At 37.8% G+C, this 24,319-nt stretch overlaps 1 protein-coding gene across 1 annotated transcript in view; it reads left to right on the top strand.

Annotated features, from left to right (window-relative positions):
• The first annotated feature begins 6,244 nt into the window (after positions 1-6,244).
• The window catches only part of LOC134802997 (glutamate decarboxylase), a 57,223-nt gene continuing 39,148 nt past the window's right edge, over positions 6,245-24,319 (top strand). The window contains exons 1-5 of the mRNA XM_063775726.1: positions 6,245-6,539; positions 6,986-7,061; positions 9,320-9,395; positions 22,726-22,835; positions 23,277-23,403. Of these exons, the coding sequence (XP_063631796.1) occupies positions 6,996-7,061; positions 9,320-9,395; positions 22,726-22,835; positions 23,277-23,403 (379 nt within the window). The 5' untranslated portion in view covers positions 6,245-6,539; positions 6,986-6,995. The remainder of the gene's footprint in view (positions 6,540-6,985; positions 7,062-9,319; positions 9,396-22,725; positions 22,836-23,276; positions 23,404-24,319) is intronic.

Genomic DNA, 24,319 nt, shown 5'->3' with positions numbered 1-24,319 from the left:
TACGACCCGAGGTTGTACCGGACGTGTAGGCAGGCTTCAAGAATGAATACGCTAGGTAGGGTAAGTATTTTCAGCTCTTTGAATAGGCTCCGAGCGGGATGATCGTACGGTTTGTTAGCAATTATTCGAACGGCGCGCTTTTGGATTTTAAACACCTTTTCACGATCAGCCGCTGTTGCCCACAGGTCGATGCCATATATCAGGATGGAGTGGAAGTAGCCGTAGTAAGCCTTTTTTATGTTATCAGCGGATAAGGTAGGAGCTAGCCTCGATAGCGCATAAGAAGCTGAGCTTAGCTTGCCGCAGATGGCATCTATATGGGGCGACCACGTGAGACCTGTGTCAATACAAAATCCAAGGTATTTTACCTGTTCGACTTGGGGTATGAGTACGTTGTTTGACAATATATTGAGTTTCTCATTTTTAGTGTTCCTCAGCTGAAAATGCATTATATGAGTTTTTTCGACGTTAAGGAGCATCCCGTTGGCCTTAAACCATGACGTAATGTTATCGACTGCCTCTTTTAATTTGTGTTTTAAGTTAGATACAGTATCGGCGTTTACTATTATGCATGTATCATCGGCGAACATTACATATTCTGGGTCAGTACTAGCCGCCGTGATGTCATTTACCAGTAATAGAAATAAGTAATTTCCCATTGTCGATCCTTGGGGAACGGCACAACCTGGCAATGATTCAAAGCCAGATCTGGAATTGAGCACATAAGTACATTGCGTTCGGTTACGTAGAAATGATGCTATTGTTTGGAGAAGACTGCCTTCAACACCGTAGCGCACCAATTTTTTTACGAGCAGTGAGTGGTCGACCATTTCAAATGCACGCGACAAGTCGCAGAATATAGCTGCAACTTGTCGCCTGCACTCGAGGTGCGTCAGCACTCGCGTGATCACATCGCGCGCCGCATGCACCGTGGAGCGCCCCGGTTGATACGCATATTGTCGTTCATTTAATACATTATTAACAGTGAGGTGGTGCATTATTCTCTTACTCAATAAACGCTCAAACACTTTTGAGACGATCGGTATTAATGATATAGGCCTGTAAAATGTTGGTAGATGCATCTCGCCTTTACCCTTATAAACAGGTTGCACCCTAATAGTTTTTAAAGCGTCTGGATAGGCTCCTATTTCGACACAACTGTTAAATAACTTTAGTAACAGAGAAATCAGAACCGGTGGTAGATAGGTGAGAATGTGAGTGGACATGTCGTTTACATCCCTTGACTCTTTCACTTTTATGGACTGTATGGTTTTCACAATTTCATCGAGAGTAAAGTATTCAAACTGAAATGTAAGCAACTTATCCGACAGATATTTTTTTAAGTAAGCGAGCGCAACATCAACATCTGGCCCGGCGCTGTTATCAGTAGCCGTTACGTAATGTCGGTTCAGCTGATCGGCGGCGGAGGCGGCGCGCGCGGCGGGGGAGTCTCCAGGTGCCCGGCTCACGAGTACGTCCAGCGCGGTGTTCCCTGCATTTTTGTTGCGACAGGTCTCCGAGGCAACAACACGCCACACGCCACGACGCATGTCATTTGTATTTGCGATTACGTTGTTTATGTACTGAGTTCTCGTATGTTTTAATGCGCACGCATAACGCGTCTCAAGATGTAGTAAGTTTGAGAACGACTCAGGGTCTGCATGGCCTCTAGACAACTTAACTTTAGATGAACGTATTTGATGGCGCAATTGGCGAACGTTATCATTGACCCACACATTTACAGGATTTCTAACAGGGCATTTTTTAAGTGGAAAGTATACGTTAAAGAAATGTTTAATAACATTTAAAACCGACTCGATTTGTTGACAAGGCAAATGCCATTTAGTTAATAGTTTATCCCAATCATAGTTATTAAGAGTAAGCGTGAAGTTACTTACATTTGTTTTCGAAAACATTCGCTTGGTGATGCAAGTATTTTTGGCATTAATTTTGTTAATTTTACAGACTAAGGTTACGCTTAAATGATCAGATACATTCAAGTCATTGCACAGTACATTTTTTATTTCTAATTTGGACAGGTTAGTATATATATGATCAATACATGATTCAGTTAGATGAGTAATCCTTGTTGGCGTATTAATTAATTGTTTCAAACCAAACTGTTTCAAAATGTTTTGGTAGCTTTGTAAACCCTGACAACTTGACAAGACTCTATTTTGGCCCTGAGATACAAGCAGACAATTAATCATCGTTGCGTTATTTTATCATAGAGTTTCTATGGCCACCTCCTGTGTCTATCATCACATCAGCTCGATGGATGGTACCATAATATGGCATTGTCACCCAATGGGGTTGGCAACTGTCAAAGGTTTGCATAGATGGCGCCATCATAGCTTGCCCCTTTTTCTATGAGATTTGGCTTAAAGGGCTGGCATCCAGGGTATAAAAAAAAACAAAAATTTGACACAATTCTAGGGATTGACAGGGCAAGCTATGATGGCACCATCTGCTAAAAACTTCCACCGGCCAACCCCATTTAACGCCTGACCAGTAATATTATATGATCATTGTCAAGAGGGCGCTGTTATTCTCATGTATAGGTTGACAGTTTAGTATAGTATGAAAAAAATTGTTCCAGTGAAATTCCGCAACATGGCGCGTGATCATATATTACTAGTCAGGCTTTAACATATGTATGTGAAGTCTCAGCTCAATCTAAATTGGGAAGTGGGTCTAATTTAGCTTGCAAGATTTGACCCGAACATACATACAAATTACAAACTTTGCTTGTTTTAAAAGCTCTATAACTCAGCATTACTCTGAGCTTGCCAAATTGTCCACTCATGTTATCACAGACGCTTTTGCGGCTTATCTGATATCCGGTCCATATCGCTTTCACAGTTAATTTGTAAATCAATAACTAGCAACCAAGTGGCGTATGATATACAGTAGTCTGGGTAGTCTTTTAGAAATACTAGCTGTGACCGCGGCTTCGCTCGCCTGGGGATCGGTCTGTGACTTTTGCCCTCCCCGTCTAGTGTGGTTTTCCAAAAATAATGTGTCTTCAGGGCCTAAGCTTAGAAAGCTGAAGAAATATTTTGTCCAAATATTAAAATATTTCAATTCAATACAAAAAACGAATCGTCCTGTAGTTATAATCATGAAAATGCAACATTAAGAAAGATTTTACTTTTGTCTGTTTCAAATTGATCTCATTATTATTTTTATGGTCTTAATTAAATCATGTCGTGCTTGCAATTTCTTCAGGAAATACTTTATGATTACAAATTTATACAATAGGTAGTAAGCACCTTTAAAATCCTATGAAGTTTTAACCTTCCTTACCAAAGTGTTGAAGGCTGTATCGACCGAGTAGGCGTGGCCTTGCTGACGTCATTCCTTCAGGCGGCCATTTTGTTTAGCCAGAGCATACAGACAATGACAGTAACCCATCTCCAAATACTGAGGACATTCTCAACCGTACAACTGCTTGTTTCTACTTATCCCGGTTTTTTAAGTTAGCGGTGCCCTTTTAGGGTGTTTCGTCACTTGATTCTTGCGTGCGACCCGCGAATACTCCTTTATTGGGAGTTGAACTACTCTTTAAATGTCTATCTACTTTGGTTGGGGCCAGCTTACAGATGCGTTCAGATTTAGGGAGGCTATAGCCTCTGAAAGGCTGTGCATTTGTTCTTTAGTGTCTCCTGTATTCTCAGAAAGGGTAAGGAAATTGAATGTGAGGTTATTAAAGAAACATAAATTTAAACAAATAAAAACCCCCAACACAATGAAATAGATGAACCGAATTTGATAAAGTATATCTAAGAACCACCGCTAAAAATCCTGCTTTCAAATAAAAAAACCGGGCAAGTGCGAGTCGGACTCGCGCACGAAGGGTTCCGTACCATAATGCAAAAAACGGCAAAAAAAAAACGGTCACCCATCCAAGTACTGACCCCGCCCGACGTTGCTTAACTTCGGTCAAAAATCACGTTTGTTGTATGGGAGCCCCACTTAAATCTTTATTTTATTCTGTTTTTAGTATTTGTTGTTATAGCGGCAACTATCACGGTTCGTGAGATACAGCCTGGTGACAGACAGATGGACGGACGGACGGACGGACAGCGGAGTCTTAGTAATAGGGTCCCGTTTTACCCTTTAGGTACGGAACCCTAAAAAGCATCCAAATTTGTTCACCCGTTTAAGATGCCCATACTTAGGGCCACTTGCACCATCCCACTAAACCGGGGTTAACCGGTTAAACCGTTAACCCAGTGTCAAATTGTACTGGTTATCATGGTAACTCCAGGTTTAACCGGTTAACCCCGGGTTAGTGATTGGTGAAAGTCATTAGCGGTCAAACTCATAACACCCCTCTTTATGACTTGGGGCTTAAAAAACTTACCACTGAAAAAAAAACAACTAACAATAAAAAATCCAACAGAAGTGACATTGAATTTGAATCCAAACTTCCGATAGGTATAAATTAGTAGAACAAACCGTTGGGCCGCTGCCAAACTGAAACGAGTGGGTTGTTGTATAAAGGTGGCGTGTGAGCGAAGCGAGTGTCCGAACCAATGTAGCAAGATCTCTACCTACAATCTACCTACATGTTACAGATTAGTTTTGCTATATCAGTCCATATTTTGAGAGGCGAATGGCGAATATGTATGTAGGTCGTACTTATTATGATACATTTTTATTATGGGGCCAAATTTGAAATGGCAAAAAAAATCTGATGTTTCATAGAAAATCTGATCAACCAAAATATATGAAATAGCAAGTTTTAGGCGTTTTCGCAGTTGGATCCCTAGATCGAGAATCGATTTGTGTCTGTCTATCATTCTTCCATTTTAGTGTGACAGTTGACAGTTGCCTTTTCGTTAGCGATTGGCATGTTGTATAAGGGGCCTGATTTGCTTAGGCGAATGCTTGGCAAGCGATGGAAGCATCAGGGAAGGTAATATCGTGGGCGGGCGTGGGCGACTGACATTTCGGATGGAGACCTTTAGTGTGCACCTCCCACGCTTTGCAAACTTCGCGATTATTGTTCAGCCTCCATTCATTGCAAGAACCAAGAATAATGTCTACAGCAGCTTAAAAACCTCTTTAAACGTTTCTTTTTAAAAGATATGGCTATAAAAAGAAAACTGCACCGGTAAGAGCTGAAGATATCAAGTTACAAATACAATATTGTACCCGAATTCACTCCCGAATTGACCCCCAAATGCGTATCAGTATCAATTAAACGATTACCTAATTTCTAAGGATGATTCACGCTCGACCGGGCCGGGACCGGGCCGGAGCTTCCGGCGCTTCGTTTTCTATGGAAAGCACCACGAGATCACCGATCAGCCGTTATAGAAAATGACGTATCGGACGTCTCGGCCCGGGCACGGGCCGGTCTAGCTTGAGTCATCCTTGTACCTATGATTTTCAATCCGGAGTCCGGAGATCGTGGGGTTTAAAGCTCCTACTAATTAATTCTTCTAAAGGGCGATTTTGCTGTTTTCAGTTGAAAAGATTCTTACATGATCGCTGAAAGTAATTGGTAAATTAGAAATTTTAGGGAAAATTTCTAAGGCTTGTATTAGACGTAGGTAATAAGATTTATAGACGTCTTAAAATGCAGACGCTTACTGCGCTATACGACCACTGCGGACAGCTGTTGAAAAAAGTAAAATTTATATTTGGTCTTTCGGAATCAACATTAAGAAAATATTTGCTGAGCGCAGCAGCTATCTTGTTTTAAATTTAGTTTTGTAAAAAAAGTCAAGTGGGTAAAAATCCATTTAGGTCTTGTTAATTGCTTTATATCAATGATAATTACTGATTATTTTTTAAAGGTAAAAAAGTTTTAACAACTATTTAACACGCAAAAAAATTTCTACTTGCCATGAAATAAATTATGGACAACATATAACTTATTCTTATTCTTAAAACAAATGCATTTCTATTCCGATTGAAAATATTTTTTTCAATATATCAATAATGTGTGTATTTTGCCTATATTTACAATATATTTTATCACAGCATCTTGTCTTGTTACAAGAAATGTATTCTATATATATCACAACAATAAATACTACTAGTAGATAAGGTATATTACAATACATAATGCCAGAAAACATATAGAAAACTATCAAACGCCCGTCATATTCATACATACCCCCCTTTCCGTATCGATCCCCGAACTGGGGGGTGACCTGTATCTGGCCCTCCCCCATCCCCCCCACTGCGCGCAGGCGCCAGCCAGAACCCCTGGAAGCCTTTGACCTACCCCCAGTCTCGCTCCAGCCGTTCCCAAGTCTGGAAACCTCACCAGCTTCCAAAAAGCTGAGTTTCTGAAAGGAAATAAAAAAATTAAACATTTATGAAAAACATATATAAAAAGTCGAAATTGCGCGAAAATACGTTGTATATTTACAATTATATGAACGATCCCGTTTGTCATATAGTCATCTGTTTCTCCACTAAAAATATCTCGTACAAGTAGTGCTCGGTTTAAACTCGTAAATTAAATTTAAATTAAACTAGATTAAATTTAAAGTAAATAGATTTTCGACACTTCGAGTAAGGTTCGTATGTTTTAGACTATATTTCCTGTTAGATTTTATCATTGTAGCTATATAGATTTTTTTCTAGTTCCTCATCATTGTATAGCGAAATGTCATTTTAAAGGCCATACCTATATACCCGAAGGTCGTTTGACCTTTAAGTATGGATTTTTTGAGGCATGCGCAGACTGTCTGTGCTGTATATACCTATTAGTCTAACTCTCATATTTCAAATACAAGTACAACTTTACTTATTATTAAAATAGTACTTAAATATAACTTTTTTCCTACTTTTCATTAAAGAATGAATGTCCTAAGCTATTACTATTTTGCGTATGAATTAAATTTAAATTAATAAAAGGAATAGAATTTTATTCCGCTTAACTAAATTAAATTTACTTTAAAATACTTTTTATTTAACTTAAAGCCGTAAAATGCATCATTAACATACGTTTTTCTTTTTCCAGAATAGATAAAATGTCAAAAATCTCTCTGGACGGCTTTTTTTCCTACTGCAAGTCAATAGCTGAGCATATCCAACTGGTTCGTCCATTTTTATCCGCCATCTTGTTCGGCCGCCATTTTGATTTTACGCTTCGCATGACTTTTGACATTTTAGTTTTTCATTGCACGATTACGAGTATTTGCTTTTCTAGTTTTTATGGATAGTTGTATAGTAGTGAGGTAGGTATGTGTTTTTAGATAAAGGCCCAGTCGACGTCAAATATATGTTTAGACTTTTTGCCTTATTACAAAGGAGTAAGGTGCAAAAGTGTAAACATATCTTTGACTTCGACTGTATAGTTATGCCATTTAGGGACACGAGATTGTTATGCCATTTAGGGTTCTTGCTAAATTGGAAATTGTATAGCGTAAGTATTGATCAACCAATTTAGCTAGGACCCTAAATGGTGCAACAATCGCGGAGCGTGATGGTACATAATGAATTGTATATTAATGATTGAATTCGATTATGAGTTTAATTGAATTTTTGCATGAACGTTTCGAATCATTAGATAAGCATTGAATTTGAGACATAACAGACAATAATTTTTAATACGTTTAATGTTTGTGTTGAATTAAAATTAATTGCAAAATGATAAACTACATTTTATCATTGTAAATATTACATATATTTCAAATCAAACCGTAGAAAGAATTCTCGTAGCAAGAGCTACGAGTCTACGGCCGTCGTAGCTCGCGGCGTAGCATCGTAACGTACGAGTAAGGTCACTGTGGGCAAGTCCGTCTACAAGGCAAGTCCGTCAACACGTTATAACTTTTGAATTTGAAGGCGTATGCGACTTTGGAGTCCAGTCGATTAACCAGTTTTTCGCGCTAGTTCCGTCACTGTAAAACAGATGGCGCTGTGACAACCAACTTCAGAGCAATCCGCCTCAACAAGTCATTTCGTGTTTTGAACTCGAAGTCATAGTGCGACAGCCGTTCGGAAAAGAATTGTTAATAATAGTTTTTGAAAAGATTGTGCATCAGAAAGTAACTACGTAGGTAGCATAAGAACCAGTTGTCTTTATTCTATTTTTAAAATATCAGAAATTAGCTTAGTTTTGTAATTATAGGTTCCACAATTTATCATATTAAAATTTGACTAAGTTGGAAAGTCCGTCTATTATGTTCAAGGCAAGTCCGTCATATGCCGGACTTTCGTTAAATCAGAGATTACCAACTGTTTTTGCGACTTTAATATTATAACGATTTGATAAGGTATCAAAAACTCCTCCTGACTTTGCGCATGATGTTACTTTATTAAATTTTGATCTCAGTAAATTAAAAGAAACGAATAAAATTCATTTTAAAGTTACTATTGATGTTTTATTTCGGAAATCAAAAAAATAATAAGGTTTAATTATTTGCCAAAAAAGGTTTACCACCCCATTTTGCCCTTTGTTTTAGAAAAATGGTGTTTATTTCGAATCTGAACCGTATATTAACAAGTTTAAAATACACTTTTCATTGTCTTGATCCGTTCTTTTTAGGAATTTGACTACGAACATATACACACCCATAGATTGGCTGATATCATAACTAGACGGACTTCCCTTAAACTGCACGGGAAGTCCGTCTACTCGCCGAATTTTAAAAAAATGCCATTGTTTTTGCTTAATTTGTGCTTGAAATGATCTGTCACTAAGCCAAAATATTAATTATTAAATTCTTCATCGTATGCGATTACAAGCAGTAACATAGGTGAATAATTGACGGAACTAGATCACTCCAAAGTAAAAAAATAAATAAAGTATGCCGGACTTCGCCACAGTGACCTTACTAATATCGGCCACACAACAACTTACTCTATTGCAGCGAATTAAGATCTATTTTAGCGACTTAAGAGTACCTTCACTTTACTCTTAAATATGAAATCAAATCGACTTATTTTATTTTATTAATAATAATAATACATTCTAATTCACATTTAAGGTTTTTTAAGGTTAATGGTCGTATTTGAACAGCTCGAATTTAGATTGAGGGCAGTTTGTAACAGTGAGGATCCTTTAAATATAACGAATAAAATTAGACCAAGATAAGTCTGCAACGATTTGGATAGCATACGCAGTTCAAGTGTTATTTATACGTCATAATTATGACGACATTTCATAGAAGTTTGTCGAATCATCGAAGCCTAAGCTAACTCTAATTGCGTATTTTAAACAGTAGGCCTCCATAACTAATGAATAAGTAATATAAATAGGTACTTTTTGGGAAAACTCCAAGACATAGACGTTTGATGAATATTGTATAATGATGCTACCTCGTTTGAAAATATGTTTCTCTTTGCGCAGGGCGAGAGAATGGCGGCTCTTTCCGGACAAGGGACCCCTAGGCTGACCTCCTCCGTGGGCAACCTCTACTATGACTGTAAGTACTTAGATATATATATGTGTAGAAGGTAGAGAGGCAATAGAGAGTACTCTCTTCAGGTGGGTGTTATGCCTGGGGACCGAAGTCCACTGACAGTTGGTCGGAAGTTATATATATAGCAACTGACATTTAAAACTCCGTAAGCGCGATATAGGTCTCTTACTAATTGCGTTCTAGCTCCCTGACGCCATCTGTTAGATTATTATGGCACGACGTTGGCAGTGATATAGCTAGAGGAGACGACACATATGTATAGCCATGGTTGGTCTATAAAATAATAATTCAGCTGATATACGTCCCTATGCTGGGTACAGGCCTCCTGCACTTGGCCTATAGTCCCCACGCTGATCCAATGCGGGTTGGGTACTACACACCTTTCATTTTCTTCGCAGATGTATGCAGGTTTCCTCACGAAAAACTAGTGGTAAATAAACAACAAATGATTAGTCGCACATAAGTAAAGTATTTGAACCCCCTCTTCCGTGTTGGTGTATTTCAGCTGCTAATTAATTTTGCTACAATACTTCACAACTTTACACATCTTCGTATTTTTTAGTCTAAGGTACTAAATAACCTACTTAAAACCGACTGATATTTGTTTTTCGAAGTCTGTTAGTTGATATCCCTCTACTCTACCCAAATCATACTTATTACTTAACCTAAACCCACGGAACCCATTTGGAGTGAGTAATGCCAACAAACGTAAGCCACTGATCCCTAATGCTGGGGACAAACAGAGCTCGTAAAAAAACAATCTGTGTCTATGCGCGGTAGGCCCGGAATATATTACCTACTCATAGACTATATAGAGAGGGGTGTTGGGCTCCTTATAAAAGTCCGGACATCACAATAAAAATCCTTACATTACCAGGACAGTACTTTTATAAAAATTGCAACATTTGAATCTACGAAAAGTAGAATCGATTAGAGTTAGATCAAGAAAAGTCTGCAATTATTTTGATATCATACGCAGTGCAAGTGATATTTACACATCATAATTTCATAGAAGTTTGACGTTTAAAATAACACTTGCACTGCGTGTGCTATCAAAACCATTGCAGACTTGTCTTGGTCTAGCTCTATCATCTTCTAAAAAGTTATAAGTAATTCGAATATTTACATATTACCAAAGATATTACTAACTGAATGGCTTCAAAACGAATTCTGCTCAGCTTTTATCTACCACGTTTCTCCCTCATAGCAACTCATTTTCGTTATCTGTGGTAACTCGAGAGGCGTGTTATCTATTTCCGCCGCTAGATGGCGGTAAACGGCGGCAGGAAACGGAAACGTGCGCACGCGTCGCTATCGGGAGGGGACGTCAGATAGGTTTAGGGTTGCGTAGACGTTTGACAGGCTGGTTGGATTTTTGTTTTGGCTGGTTAGGGTTAAATATCGACGACCGGTCTGGCCTAGTGGGTAGTGACCCTGCCTATAAAGCCGATGGTCCCGCTCCCGGGTTCAAATCCTGATGAGGGCATTTATTTGTGTGATGAGCACAGATATTTGTTCCTGTGTCATGGTTGTTTTCTATATGTATTTAAGTACAGGGTGGGCAAATACTTACCCTGTTTTTGAAATTTTAACTATAGGTATTAAGTGCAAAAGTTAGCAAATATCTTTTCATAAATATATTATTCAGGGTTGGCAATTATATAAGGAAGATATTTTCTACAAAAAGCAAATTTTACTCAAATGATTGTGTTGTTTAAAACACGTTGCTTGCTCAATCAATTTCGAGAAACAGTGACAGTGATTGGCACCCAAATTCCCCAAATTTTGCAGCTGCTGACGTATTTCGGTGAGGATTTCTAAAATGACGTGTCTATGCTAACAAGCTGATGAAATTTAAACAATTAAAGAATGACTCACCCTAGACCGGGCCGTGCCCGACCCGGAGCTGCCGGCGCATCGTTTTCTATGGAAAGCATCACGTGATCGCCTGTCATGTCATAGAAAAGTAAGCGCCGAACGCTCCGGCCCTGACACGGCCCGGTCTAACGTGAGTCGTCCTTAAAACAGACCATCCGATGCACAGTGCTGTTAGAGGAAAACATTTTTCAGACATTATGTTCTGTTTATATTTGCCAACCCTGAATAAAATATGAAAAAAATACTTCATAATTTATGAACTTAATATAGTAAAAATTTACAAACGAACTGTCTTCTTATTTGCCCACCCTGTATTTATTTATTGTACATATCATTGTCTGAGTACAGTCACCTGCAATGATATTAGGGATGTAACGATACCGATACCGATACCGATAGATCGGCCGATATAATCAGCAGGCCGATATATCGGCACCGCCGATTTAAATTCAGCCGATATCACAGTTTGAAAAGCGCGCGAAACGAATGACGCTGCTAATAAATTGAATAAACTTTGTTTCATTAACAAAAAAATCTACCTAAAGTGAACTATGATTACTGATTTGGATTTAATTTTGCATTGATTGCTTGATGGTTACCTAAATAAATGTTTTCTTTGATTTTGATTTGGCATTTTTCCATATTTGTTTTACAGTTTTTCACACTTCACAAAATCGAGTGTCTATTATACATAAGTATAAGTATGTTTTATACATATTAAATATATAATCTTTATTTATTTTATTTATTAACTAACTACTGTGCCATTGCTATCGGTATCTGTATCGGTATCGTCGATTATTTACTTCAAAAATCGGTATCGGTATCGTATCGGCAAAATCATGTATCGTTACATCCCTAAATAATATGTTACACAACGAAGGCCGCAAAAATATGTGACGCGCTCTTATTGCGCTACAATCGTTGTGTAATATATTATTGCAGGTGACTGTACTCACAACACAAGCCGTCTTGAGCTTACCGTGGGGCTTAGTCAATTTGTGTAAAAAAAAACATTCGTGCCGTTATACCTACAAAACGCTCTTTGGGGATTCTAACCCAAAACCCAAGCGTAATGTAGCAAAATATAGTTTAAAATCACTTTAAAATTAATTTCCCACTTCACTCATAAACAGCATCCCATTAATTTTAAACGGTAAATTCATCAATTAATCACCAAACTTCAGACCCCTAATCCGGCCCTAAAAAACTTATCAATTAGGGTACACGGAACCCCACTCGCGGGTTCGATCCCGGGCGAGGCACATTCATTAACAGGGGCGCATGCGGAAAATACGCATAGATTTGAAATTGGTATTTTTACCATGAACATTTTGTATTTTAGTATGTCATAAAACTTAGATATATTTTTAGTCAGTATAGAGTGCAGTTGCGTGACATATTGATATTAAACTGGTATCGTGATTTGCGTTTCTGAATGGCCTATTGATGCCTTTTTAGGGTTCCGTACCAAAAAGGTATACACGAGGAACCCTTATGGTGCGACTCTGTCCGTCCGTCCGTCCAGCTTTCGATTTGATTTTTTTTTAATGTGACTAATAAGAATTGATTCTACTATGATAAAGTTAAAGACGACTAAACGTGTCCTCGGGCATAGTGAACCTTCATTTAATATAACTTACATATACTAGATGTATTTGACGCTTCTAACAATGGCTGATGGGCCTGCTGCGATGAGGCCCTATTCTAAAGAACGGCACAAATGTTGTGAATTAAGCTAGGGTAATTACTGGGCTTAACCACGACAGGAACGGTGAGGTTGAAATTAATTAAACTTTAAATATAAATCAATTAAAATTGGTACCATCACCCACACTCTTAACTATCCATCGGTGGACCTTATGCCTTTGGAATAAACCATTTGCCATTTGTACATTTTTGTATATACTTTGTGCAATTAAGTTTAAATAAATAAATAATAAGGTCCGCCGATGGACATTCGTTATTGTTAAGAGTGTTGCTGTTTGTACAAGGAAGTAATGTTTCGCCCATCGCAGTAATGTTTATGAGGTAATTGAAGTATTCGTTGCCGAACATTACTCTCATAGCCATAAATTTTATAAAATGTTTTAAATCTGTAAGCTTCTTGTTGGTCGGTGGAGTAATGGTTTTTACTCAATTGTGCTCAGTACGGATATGATGGTCGATCTTGTCTACGTGACAGCGTGATAAAACGGTGTCCGTCACTTTCTATCCCGCGGTTTAAAAAAGTGACAGTTATTTTATCACGTGGATAAAACCATCCATAATACGCCGACTGTTTAGGTCAGGTACTAATATGCTTTTGAATCTTTGGGGGTAGGTACAGCTATTCTGTGGGGATAAAAATTTCTCGGACTTATATTACATGTTTTATATTAAAGGAAAAAATGGAAAAATTTACGCTTCCGGCAAGACGTGAACCCGCATCTTCCACAATCCGTGTGTTGCTCTTAACCAATTGAGCTACGGAAGCCTACCAGGAAATCGCAAATCTTTCCATTCCTTTCTTTATGTAAACACGCCTTTGGGGTGGCGTATAGCGACATCTACCGACAGACAATTACATCTTTTAACGGCACCGGAGTCTCAAGTTGCATTGAGAATTCACCAGTAACAATGTGCTAACCCATACTAAATCAATTTTTTTAACAAGCAGATACGTCTGCGAGCGATATTCCAAACTTTATATTAAAGGAAAAAATTGAAAAATTTACGCTTCCGGCAGGACTTGAACCCGCATCTTCCACAATCCGTGTGTTGCTCTTAACCAATTGAGCTACGGAAGCCTACCAGGAAATCGCAAATCTTTCCATTCCTTTCTTTATGTAAACACGCCTTCTTTTTCCATTTTTTCCTTTAATATAAAGTTTGGAATATCGCTCGCAGACGTATCTGCTTGTTAAAAAAATTGATTTATATTACATGTATTTTACTTCGTAAAGATGGGCCTTACGGACACTACGAAGTGGGCCATAAAATTGGTGCGCAAATGGCGTTTGTGGTGCGTTTGTTTTGTGCACATTTCGTTGGTGCGAAAATTCGCTCGGCGTTATATGAACGGGCCTATCTTTACTTTTGAAATCTTTAGATGAATGTGCATCAATACCGAAGTTAACTTAATTATTGAAGTATTTATCGATTTGACCTATAAAAGTTTACAAAAGTTAGTTTTGTTCGTATTACATACAGAACTGCGTCCATAAAATCCAATCCACTACAAATACAATTAAAAAGCCATCCATGCTGCAAAGTGTACTAAATAAATAGACAATACATTCACTTCAAAACACTCCATTCAAAAAATAATACATCACATTGATAACTTTAAAAAAATATACTCAAGCCCCAATATTGTACATTTAATTTATCTTTCCAAAAGAAAAACCCTTGTCTATCAAATCCAGCCAGTATCGTTTATCAATTGTAGGAGGGGAGAGCTGGGTAAGATGTAATGACCGGGTTTACCCGGGCCTCATTTGCGGGCTCATCCGGCTCCCTAATGTGGAGTTGGATTCCTTTTAAAAATTTGTAATTTTCGTTATTATTTGTTCTGAGGAAAGCGAGGACCACTTTTATCCTGTTTTTATTTAACATAGGTACATATTATGATAATTGGCCGAGCAAAGTGAAGGACTCCGTTTCCGCTAAGACAAAAATGCTTTCGATTGTCGTTTCTCTCTTTCTTTTACAAGTCCTATTTCTAACGGATTCTCATGCGCTTTTGTGAGCAAGTGTGATAATTATGCAGTGTTTTGGGACGATTTAATAAAAAAAAATTAAGCTGACGGATTCATGAGGGTGTCGAGGTCTTCAACTCACATAGCCACTAGTATCTAAGTAAACATTATAATTACCTACTAAAATAAAAAATAATAAATAAAATAAATATTAGGGGACATCTTACACAGATCAAACCTAGCCCCAAACTAAGCAAAGCTTGTACTATGGGTACTAGGCGACGATATACATACTTGTATAGATAAATACATACTTATATACATAGAAAACAACCATGACTCAGGAACAAATATTAGCGTTCATCACACAAATAAATGCCCTTACTGGGATTCGAACCCAGGACCATCGGCTTAGCAGACAGGGTCACTATCCACTAGACCAGACCGGTCGTCTTGCTCTAACAAAAGTTATTACAGTGACAATAGGTAACTATAACTCAACTTAATACTTGCTTGAATACTTTACTTGATGCCAGTTTCTTTATACTCTAACCATCATAACAAAAAATAATGTCTTAAGTTATGATTATGATATAAGTATCAGCCATCCGCAAAGTCTCTGTTGGGGCTCCGCGAGAATACTTGTAATAATAACAAAAAAAAACCGGGCAAGTGCGAGTCGGACTCGCGCACGAAGGGTTCCGTACCATAATGCAAAAAAAAAAGAAAAAAAAAGCAAACAATAAACGGTCACCCATCCAAGTACTGACCACTCCCGACGTTGCTTAACTTTGGTCAAAAATCACGTTTGTTGTATGGGAGCCCCATTTAAATCTTTATTTTATTCTGTTATTTGTTGTTATAGCGGCAACAGAAATACATCATCTGTGAAAATTTCAACTGTCTAGCTATCACGGTTCGTGAGATACAGCCTGGTGACAGACAGACGGACGGACGGACGGACAGTGAAGTCTTAGTAATAGGGTCCCGTTTTACCCTTTGGGTACGGAACCCTAAAAACCAGCTCTTCTATAGATATATATATCTGGTTATCAGTAACGAACGAAATTTATAAATTTGGAGCTCCGTCAAATATTTCGTTATCAAAAAGGTTTCCGTCACCAAAAAAGTTTGACAACCGCTGTGATATATATTATTATCACAACTCACGTTTTACATATATATGCCTAGAATTAATTCGTCCTGAATAATTATATCTTCTTGTTAAATTAGAAAATAACTAAATAAAACTTTTGACAGTCCATCTCCACCCTATTTTGATAAAAAGCCCATAAGCCCACATGAGCCGCACTCTATCAAGCGAAGCCCGAGCGAGCGAGTGTTCCCAACCAGGGGGCTGTTTAATGCCTCAGAATAATGACACGGATTCCGGGAACGGGCGCTATTAGAAAACTTCGTGATTGGCACTAATTGTGGATTTAAGACGATTTCGTTTTATTTATATCTAGGAGTTTTCGAGCTCTGCGATGTGTATTATTCGTGAATCCCATTGTAGGTACTAAAAATACCGGAGTGAGCTTAACAAACATTAATTAATTTTTTAATTTTTAATAATTTTTAATTTTTTTTATTAAATTATTACCTTTAACTTTGAAGTTAACATTTCCTTAACTAAAGCGGGTTGAAAGTTTAACGACGTCTATGCGGAAAAAATCGTGGGCGAAACAAACGAACTATCTTCAGAATTATGACTAGAGCTCAAATGGCATACGTCATTTTTGAGTTGACGGAATTTGGATTTTATTTTAATTAATCAAATTTCAAATTTAAATGACGTTAATTGTCGGGAGCCGGTTCCTGCCTCCTCAAGGGATAACCAAAATGACCCAACGTGTACCTCCCTATAGTGCCGCGATCGACTCATGCGCAGCTTGGCAACGTCAAATATTGTAATGCCGCTCTAGATGTTTGACATGTAGAAATTTATTTTTAGCCATTAACACTTTTAGTGACCCATCACAACTTATATTATATTCGTCGTTGGAAGCTAGTATGACTAACGTTTGGAATACCTACCCTATTACTGACCCTAAGTTGTTGCTTCGAAGATTCCGTGGAATGCAATGTTGACTGCATGTTGTCGGAATGTGGAATTAATATCGTCCCTCGCTGCAAAATGCAGCTGCGACGCGATATATCACGGCCGTATTGCACGCGACAGGACACAGAATAGCACTTCTACAGATAGTTCATTTCGAACAAATCCCTTCCCTGCTCTGCCATACCTTATTCTGCCTAAGAAGCAGGAGGTCCCGGTCCCGGGTTTGAATCTTGGTAAGGGCATTTATTTGTGTGTTTATTACAAATAGGTATTTGTTTCTGAGTCATAGACTTTTTCTATGTATATAAGCATTTATATAGGTACTTATATCTATATATTATGTATATTGTCGCAGTACCCGCAAAACAAGCCTTATTTAGTACCTAGGTCGATCTGTGTAAAATAGTCTTTTAATACCTATTTATTCGAAAAAGACCTTATTTCATGCAGGTGTACTAAAGGACAAAGGCCTATATTGTTCCCGCGAATCCCGCGGGAGTTAAGGATAGTGCAAAAAAAGCTATAAGCTTAGTCCTGGCGCCCGATTAAGTTTTATCAACTTGATAATGGTTTTGAACTGGTTTTGATAGGACCTTGACGATCGTCTTGGTGACTGACGCGAGCGCATTATTACTTTAATTCGCATGCACAAAGGAGGGTGGGCAGATTTCTATGGATACTGGCCTAAGAACCAATAAGAATAATCGACATACCATTGGAAAGGTTTTTTTATATAAGTACTCCATTTTTTTGTATGGCGAGACTTGTCAAATCTCTGTTAAAAAAAAATATGACACAAAAAGCATAAGAACACGAATAATAAACTAAAATATCGTGACACCAAATCATCCACAATAACAAAACATTAATGATCTGTGACACAAGAACTTAGTATCGAATAAAACTATGCAGTCACGTTTCAACTCACACTACTTTTTGCGGTCATAACTTTTTTCACACAAAGATTTGGGACTATCTGCTATAGTAAAAGTATTAGAACGTAATAAGTTGGTAAATCTGAATGAGGTTTAGGTCCGATAATAAAGACATTTAATTGTATTGTAACAGCTTAAAAAGTATATAATTTTAATGAATAGAATCTGGCGTTACTTTGCGGAAATCCATATTAACTCACATTTATAGCCGTCTATTAAACGCGAAATTTATTCAATTACCTTTATTTCATTTATTTTATTTTAGTAAATTTCGCGTTAGACCTGTCTATAAATGTCAGTTAATATGTGTTCAAAACGCGAAAGTTTTAAATATTATAATCCATATTAAGTAATTAAAACCAAAATATTACTTTGCTAATCCGTGAAAAGATAACGTGCTAGTCAATCGTAGTCAAAATATTATTCGTAGTATTGTTCTTTTGGTGGTGGTTTGTTATATTTATTTGCGTATTTTTTTTTACGGTGGGAACATTAATTGCACGGCAAAAAATGCGCAAGTAAGTATAACGGGTTAGCACTGATTGACTAGCACGTTATCTTTTCGCGGATTAGCAATGTAATTTTTTGGTTTTAATGTATATAATTTTGTCTCATTTAAAATAAATGTGAACTAACCGTTGCACTGCTGTGGCCCTGTGAAGTGTAACTAATTGGCAGGGGGAGGGTTAGGTGTAATTAAAACAACACCGCGAGGGTTACCGGCGCTGCTCGGAATGTCGCATTTGCATATAAATCTATTGCTATTGGTTTTATTAAAATTGTTGGTTGGATTAATTATTAGTTTTGTCAAAAGGGAGTTAAATTCAATGTGAATATTGGATTAAGTAGGGGTAAGGGGTTTGTAATAAGATAGTTAGTGAGAAGTTAGTCACTAAAAATCATTTTTAAGTAGGTACTTATCATTAATATAATATACATATTTTTATTTATAATTGCAGGTTTTGTCTCACTAAACTTAAATAATTAATCATTATAAATTTTAATTTGATTAATAATACATATAATATGTTCTGCTTACACAATCAATCATAATCTCATAAATTTTAATCTGTTAAAACATAATAATCCAAATATAAATAGGTAGGCTGGACAGATTTAATGCGAATAAATTAAATAACACTTTTGTACAAACATGCCGGCGTATTATGGATGGCTTTATCCATCTTTATCCACGCGATAAAATAACTGTCACTTTTTAACACCGTGGGATAGAAAGTGACGGACACCCTTTTATCACGCTGTCACGTAGACAAGAACGACCATCATATCCGTAATGTACGAATAATATGAACCTGTACAGACAACAAAAGCCGAGTATCACAAATAGCCCGAGTTTACTCACGGTAAAATCGTCATACAATTTCTCCGGCCTGTTTGCCCGTATATCATACATCTATCACATTGCAACAGACAGTAAGGGCCCGCATGTTGAAATTTGCTCACACTTGTCGCCCTAAAAGCACAGTTCACATATAATCAGCTTAAACACTTCGAAACACTCTTCGATAAACACACGCCATCCCAAACACAACCCTAAATCAAAGAGCGACAACCCTAGTTGCAATGTCGCTTTGTGAGGAACCGCTGAAGATTATACACGATTAAATATCAACTCTAACGTGAACACCTTAAGATTGAAATTTGAATGGGTATTTATTTTAGTGAGTCGTGGGTGAGGTAGGCCAAGTTAGTAATGCGAAAAGTGTATATTTTATAGAGATATATTTAAGGTTCATTTTAGAATAGTTCAGCGTTTAGTTATTTTGGTGTTTCCTAACATCTGGAATGCGATGTAATGCTTGACAAATACTGTCAAAGTGCTTTTACTATTTGTTCAGTTGTATTCAAAGGAAATTGGATCTTAAGATTTGTAGGTTAGGGTTGTAAGTATCATTTGGAGTTATAATCTGTGTTTAACTTGTTGGATTTGGCATTACTCGAGCATTAGTTTTAGTTTTGGGGTTCTATATAACGAATTTAAGGAACCCTCACACAATACAACATACTACATTTTAAACCAGTTCTTTAAAAGGTCTTATCTGTTTACTGGGTCTATACAGTGGTAGTGGTATATAGTGGTGTATTTTAAGAACGAAGTATAGATACTATTTGATCGAGAGAACGCGAAGTGTCTCCATTTCAGCCTGGGAAAAAATGCTTTCGTCTGCCCGGTTATCAGACTTTTGTCCACTGTAGCGCAGTAGTGAGCAGGTTCCATTATTATATGGAATTTCCGATTCACTTATAGTAAATTTTCAAACTAGCTAATTTGGATTCATGAGGCCTACCGCTCACAGAGCCACAAGTGTATTTTCTTGATTCTACCCCATTACCTATTTCAATTTACATAGGTACATCGAGATTACTGTTTAATTAGGTAATATAAAGTTATTTTTTTACATTTGCGACTAAATATTTCTGACTATTTCAATTTTGAATTCCCACATCTGTTCCTTCCATCATCCTCATCTTGTATCTATCCATGCGTTCGACAGCCCGTCTTGCCCCGCTCTCCCCTCTAAGCGGGTTAAGGGCTTAGGGCCGAAACATTTGCTGAGGGCTGTTAGGACACTTAAATAAGTGCACAGTTCAACTTTTGTATTGGGACGTCAGTTCATTCCCCGTTTGGATTTTCACACGGTTCTATGAAATTTCTTTTTCTGTCTTTCCAAAGAAGTAATGTACTTAGGTACAAAATGTATCTTTATTATTGTATCACCCACACATTGAATATAAAATGTTAAGTTTTTAATTATAATTTGGCTACAAAATGTAAAAAAAAACTTTTAATAAGTTAGAAGAATTTAGAGCTTTTAAAATCCATTTTAAAATGTTTATTTTAACCCATTCAGCGCTAATCATAACACGTTATCGTTTTGCCTCTACAAAGCATATTCGCTACATACCGGGAAACCCATGGTATGGTATTGGCTACGACGTAGCGCTACGACCGTAGCTCAGCGGTGAATGTGTTGAAGATATTTAAAATGTATATTAGAAAGACTACCTAATTTTTTAACTCAATTAGGCCAAAATCAGATGTCACATTCACATGTTGTTACATAGGTGTTTAATTAAAAAACCTGTGCTTTATTAGAATAAAAAACATTTTTAAACCTGGAAAAATCGGTCTATTGTTTTAAAAACAAAACATCACACTGACTCTGAACATACAGACAGATTTTCCGCTACGTCAGACGTATACAAAAACACAAAAAACCTTAATCAAGGTTCCCTAGTCCCGTCTCGTTTTAATCCGTCAAAAGGGCAAGCTCCACGACTTTGACTATCTCTTTACAATGCGCAATCAACAATTGTTAAACATTTACAAATAAATTTCAACCATATGATGTAGAACATAAAATTTAATTTCAAATAGAGACGTGCACAAACATATACAAATTTTCAAAAGCTGATTTCAGCTTTAAATTGTCGAGAATAGAGTTGAAATTACAATAACATTGTTTTCGCCCCTAAGTGTTCTGTACAATTTTATTAATAGCGTTTGACTAAAATACCCTGATCTTTACTACCAAGACTTTAGATCTGAAATTCGTTTGGCATTTGTTTTACCAGCGGTGTAGCTTATATTGTTGCCTCTTATATTGAAAATCAAAATGTAAGCATTGTTATGAGCGGACCTTCATAATATTAGAACCAATTTATATTTGCCGTTAAACTCTTTAGACGTCCACTCTATTTCAATGTCCTAAGGATTATTTTGGTTGAAGATTGTTATTACTGATAACTTTTTTATGTTGCATTAAAACCAAAGTTCAATTCGGTTCGTTTTTTGACACGTGGATCTTATAAAGTGATAATATAAGGGTGATATTAGCTTGGGTTTTATTATGTTGGGTGTAATACAGGGTGAAGTGTAATTTGGAGCACAAATCACGAGCATCTGTGGACGGAAGTCACAGCAACATGATGCCAGGAATGCTCTTATTAGAAAAATAATCATAAAAAAACTTTGACAGAGCCATAAGTTTGGTTCCGTATTATTGTTCAATATTATAAGAAGTCTTCCATTTTTTTTTAAATCTCCCCACTAAGCATGCAATTGCATGGTCCACAACAATAACTGAATTTTGGTTTAGATGTGACTATTATTTGAATCAATTAAAATTATATGAGAATTTAACGTTAATAATAGCACTTCCACACTTCGTTCTCTCAAAGTCAGTGCAAGGTTAAAGTAAGTACGCTAAGCACGCAGAGTTTCGTACTTTGACGCGCCTTTTCCTCTCGCTCGCACAGTGTCATTGACCGCCGGCATCATGGGCCGAACAGCAATATAATAGGGAATATTACGCGAACCTCTGCGTAGGGGGCGCCACTACTACAATCCATCACAATCTGGGGGTCTACCGCAAAGCGAGCGTCGAAATTTTGTTATCTAACCTTTCTATCGCTCTTGCATATTCGAGCGATAAAGAGGCGAATAGCTGAATTTCGTTTTTCGCGTTTCCCGGTAGGCCCTTGTTAACAAACCGCCTTGATGCATCAATGTCATATTTTATTGTCTGTGAAAACTTGTCAAAAAACAGTTTAAGGCACTGTATGTATAACTTACTCTATGGTTTTAGAGGCGCTAGTGCTGCACTCTGGCGGCAGAACATGCAGTAATACCCTCTATTACGCGCGTGCGACAGAGAGAGGAACAGGCAGGTCAATGTACATCATTATTCGTCCATACTTTAGGACTCTAGATTAATTTAGAAGCGTTAACTTTCAACGTTACTTTTCTCTTGCAGCCATCCTGCCCTACCGCGAGGACTCCGGGCCCCAAACGCGGGAGTTCCTGGCGCGTGTCGTGGACGTGCTGCTCGACTTTGTGCAACAGGTCAACGACCGCAACGAGAAGGTAAGGCATCTCACTGTCTCTCTCTCTTTCTCTCTCTCTCTCTCTCTCTCTCCAATTCGGGAGTTACTGGTATGAGTCGACGAGCTGCTCGACTTCGTCAACGACTAGCAGATCAACGACCGCAACGAGAAGGTTTAAGGTTTAGGTTGTTGTCATGGCGACCCTGCCGCCACATATTCAGTCAGCATCTATGGTTGCGAATATAACAATGCGCCAAAAGTACCTGCCATCCTGAAATACTTTTCCAATGTACAATCATATTTAAAACTACAATCGAATTGTTCTACATTTAGAGATATATTTTAAGTTAGTAGTTAAGTTCTTAGGCAATTGTTGAGAATTAACTTTAGCTCCATAGACGCGTATTTTGTTTCAACGGTTACATCTCACTGTCGTTGACTATTAAAATGCCGATTGTTTCTAACTACATCGTTCTTCCAGATCCTGGAGTTCAAGATGCCTGAAGAGATGCAGAAGTTGCTAGACCTGGAGCTTAGGGACGAGCCGCTGCCGCTGAAGCAGCTGCTGGAAGACTGCAAGATCACCCTCAAGCATCAGGTCAAGACTGGTGAGTATTCATTGTTGTAAGCTTTCGAATCTACAAGTATGGGAGGTAGGGGACTATTGGGCAGTTCTTGTAAATCGTCCTGATTTACAAGGAGGTGCCCGAGCCTTCCGACTGCCCAATGGGCCCCTACCTCCCCTACCATCTTCACATTGTTCATAGCCTAACCCGCTCTTCAAGAACGCCGCTTGTCCCCGTCCTAGCGGAGTGTTATCCAGAAATGTGGGCACCATTTATTTTAGTCCACTTGCCGTTAATCTGCCTGACACCATTTTGGTTGGCGATGGCATCAGGGGGTGTAGCCAAGAAGAAAATCGTTTAGATGCTATTTGAAAGTTAAAAATGTAAGTTACTAATATTTAGAAATTTACACACTGTAAAAAGTCGAATAACTTGACATATTTTTGTATAAAGTTCGAAATTTTCCATTTCGAAACTGAAAGTTTCCTTTATTTCTTGTGAAATTTTCCTGAAATATCTGAGATTTTTTTGGAACTTCCAGCAACGGGTACATCTTTGGCATGATGGCCGATGCGAACGAAGTCATTTTCAGTCCTTAGATAAGTCGGATCGTCTTTTTCTGTGAACTAGTTGCCCCTAGGAATTACAAAAAACAGCACTTTTCTGATTCTACAGTAATGTAGGCGCAGATTACTCCGATCAAAGACCACCCTAGCCCCACCCAGCCCTACCCTACCCGCATGGATGCTGCAATTTTCCGAGGCGTTGGCTCTCGCGCTCGGACGAACATCGCTTGTTTGATGGCGGGTCGATAAGCGGCGATTTTTAAGAGTGACGAGACCCTTTACAATATAAGTGTTATGGTACTGACAAGGCACTCACTCTTTGGTTTTTATTATTGTTGGGAAGCAAAAAAACCATTATACTTTCACATGAAATGTTGCAAATTATTGTCGGA

The sequence above is a fragment of the Cydia splendana genome, chromosome 25 (genome assembly GCF_910591565.1).
Source record: "Cydia splendana chromosome 25, ilCydSple1.2, whole genome shotgun sequence".
In the NCBI taxonomy this organism is placed as follows: Eukaryota; Metazoa; Arthropoda; class Insecta; order Lepidoptera; family Tortricidae; genus Cydia; species Cydia splendana.
Note: the sequence above shows the minus strand (reverse complement) of the source record. Positions and strands in the feature narration are given on the sequence as shown.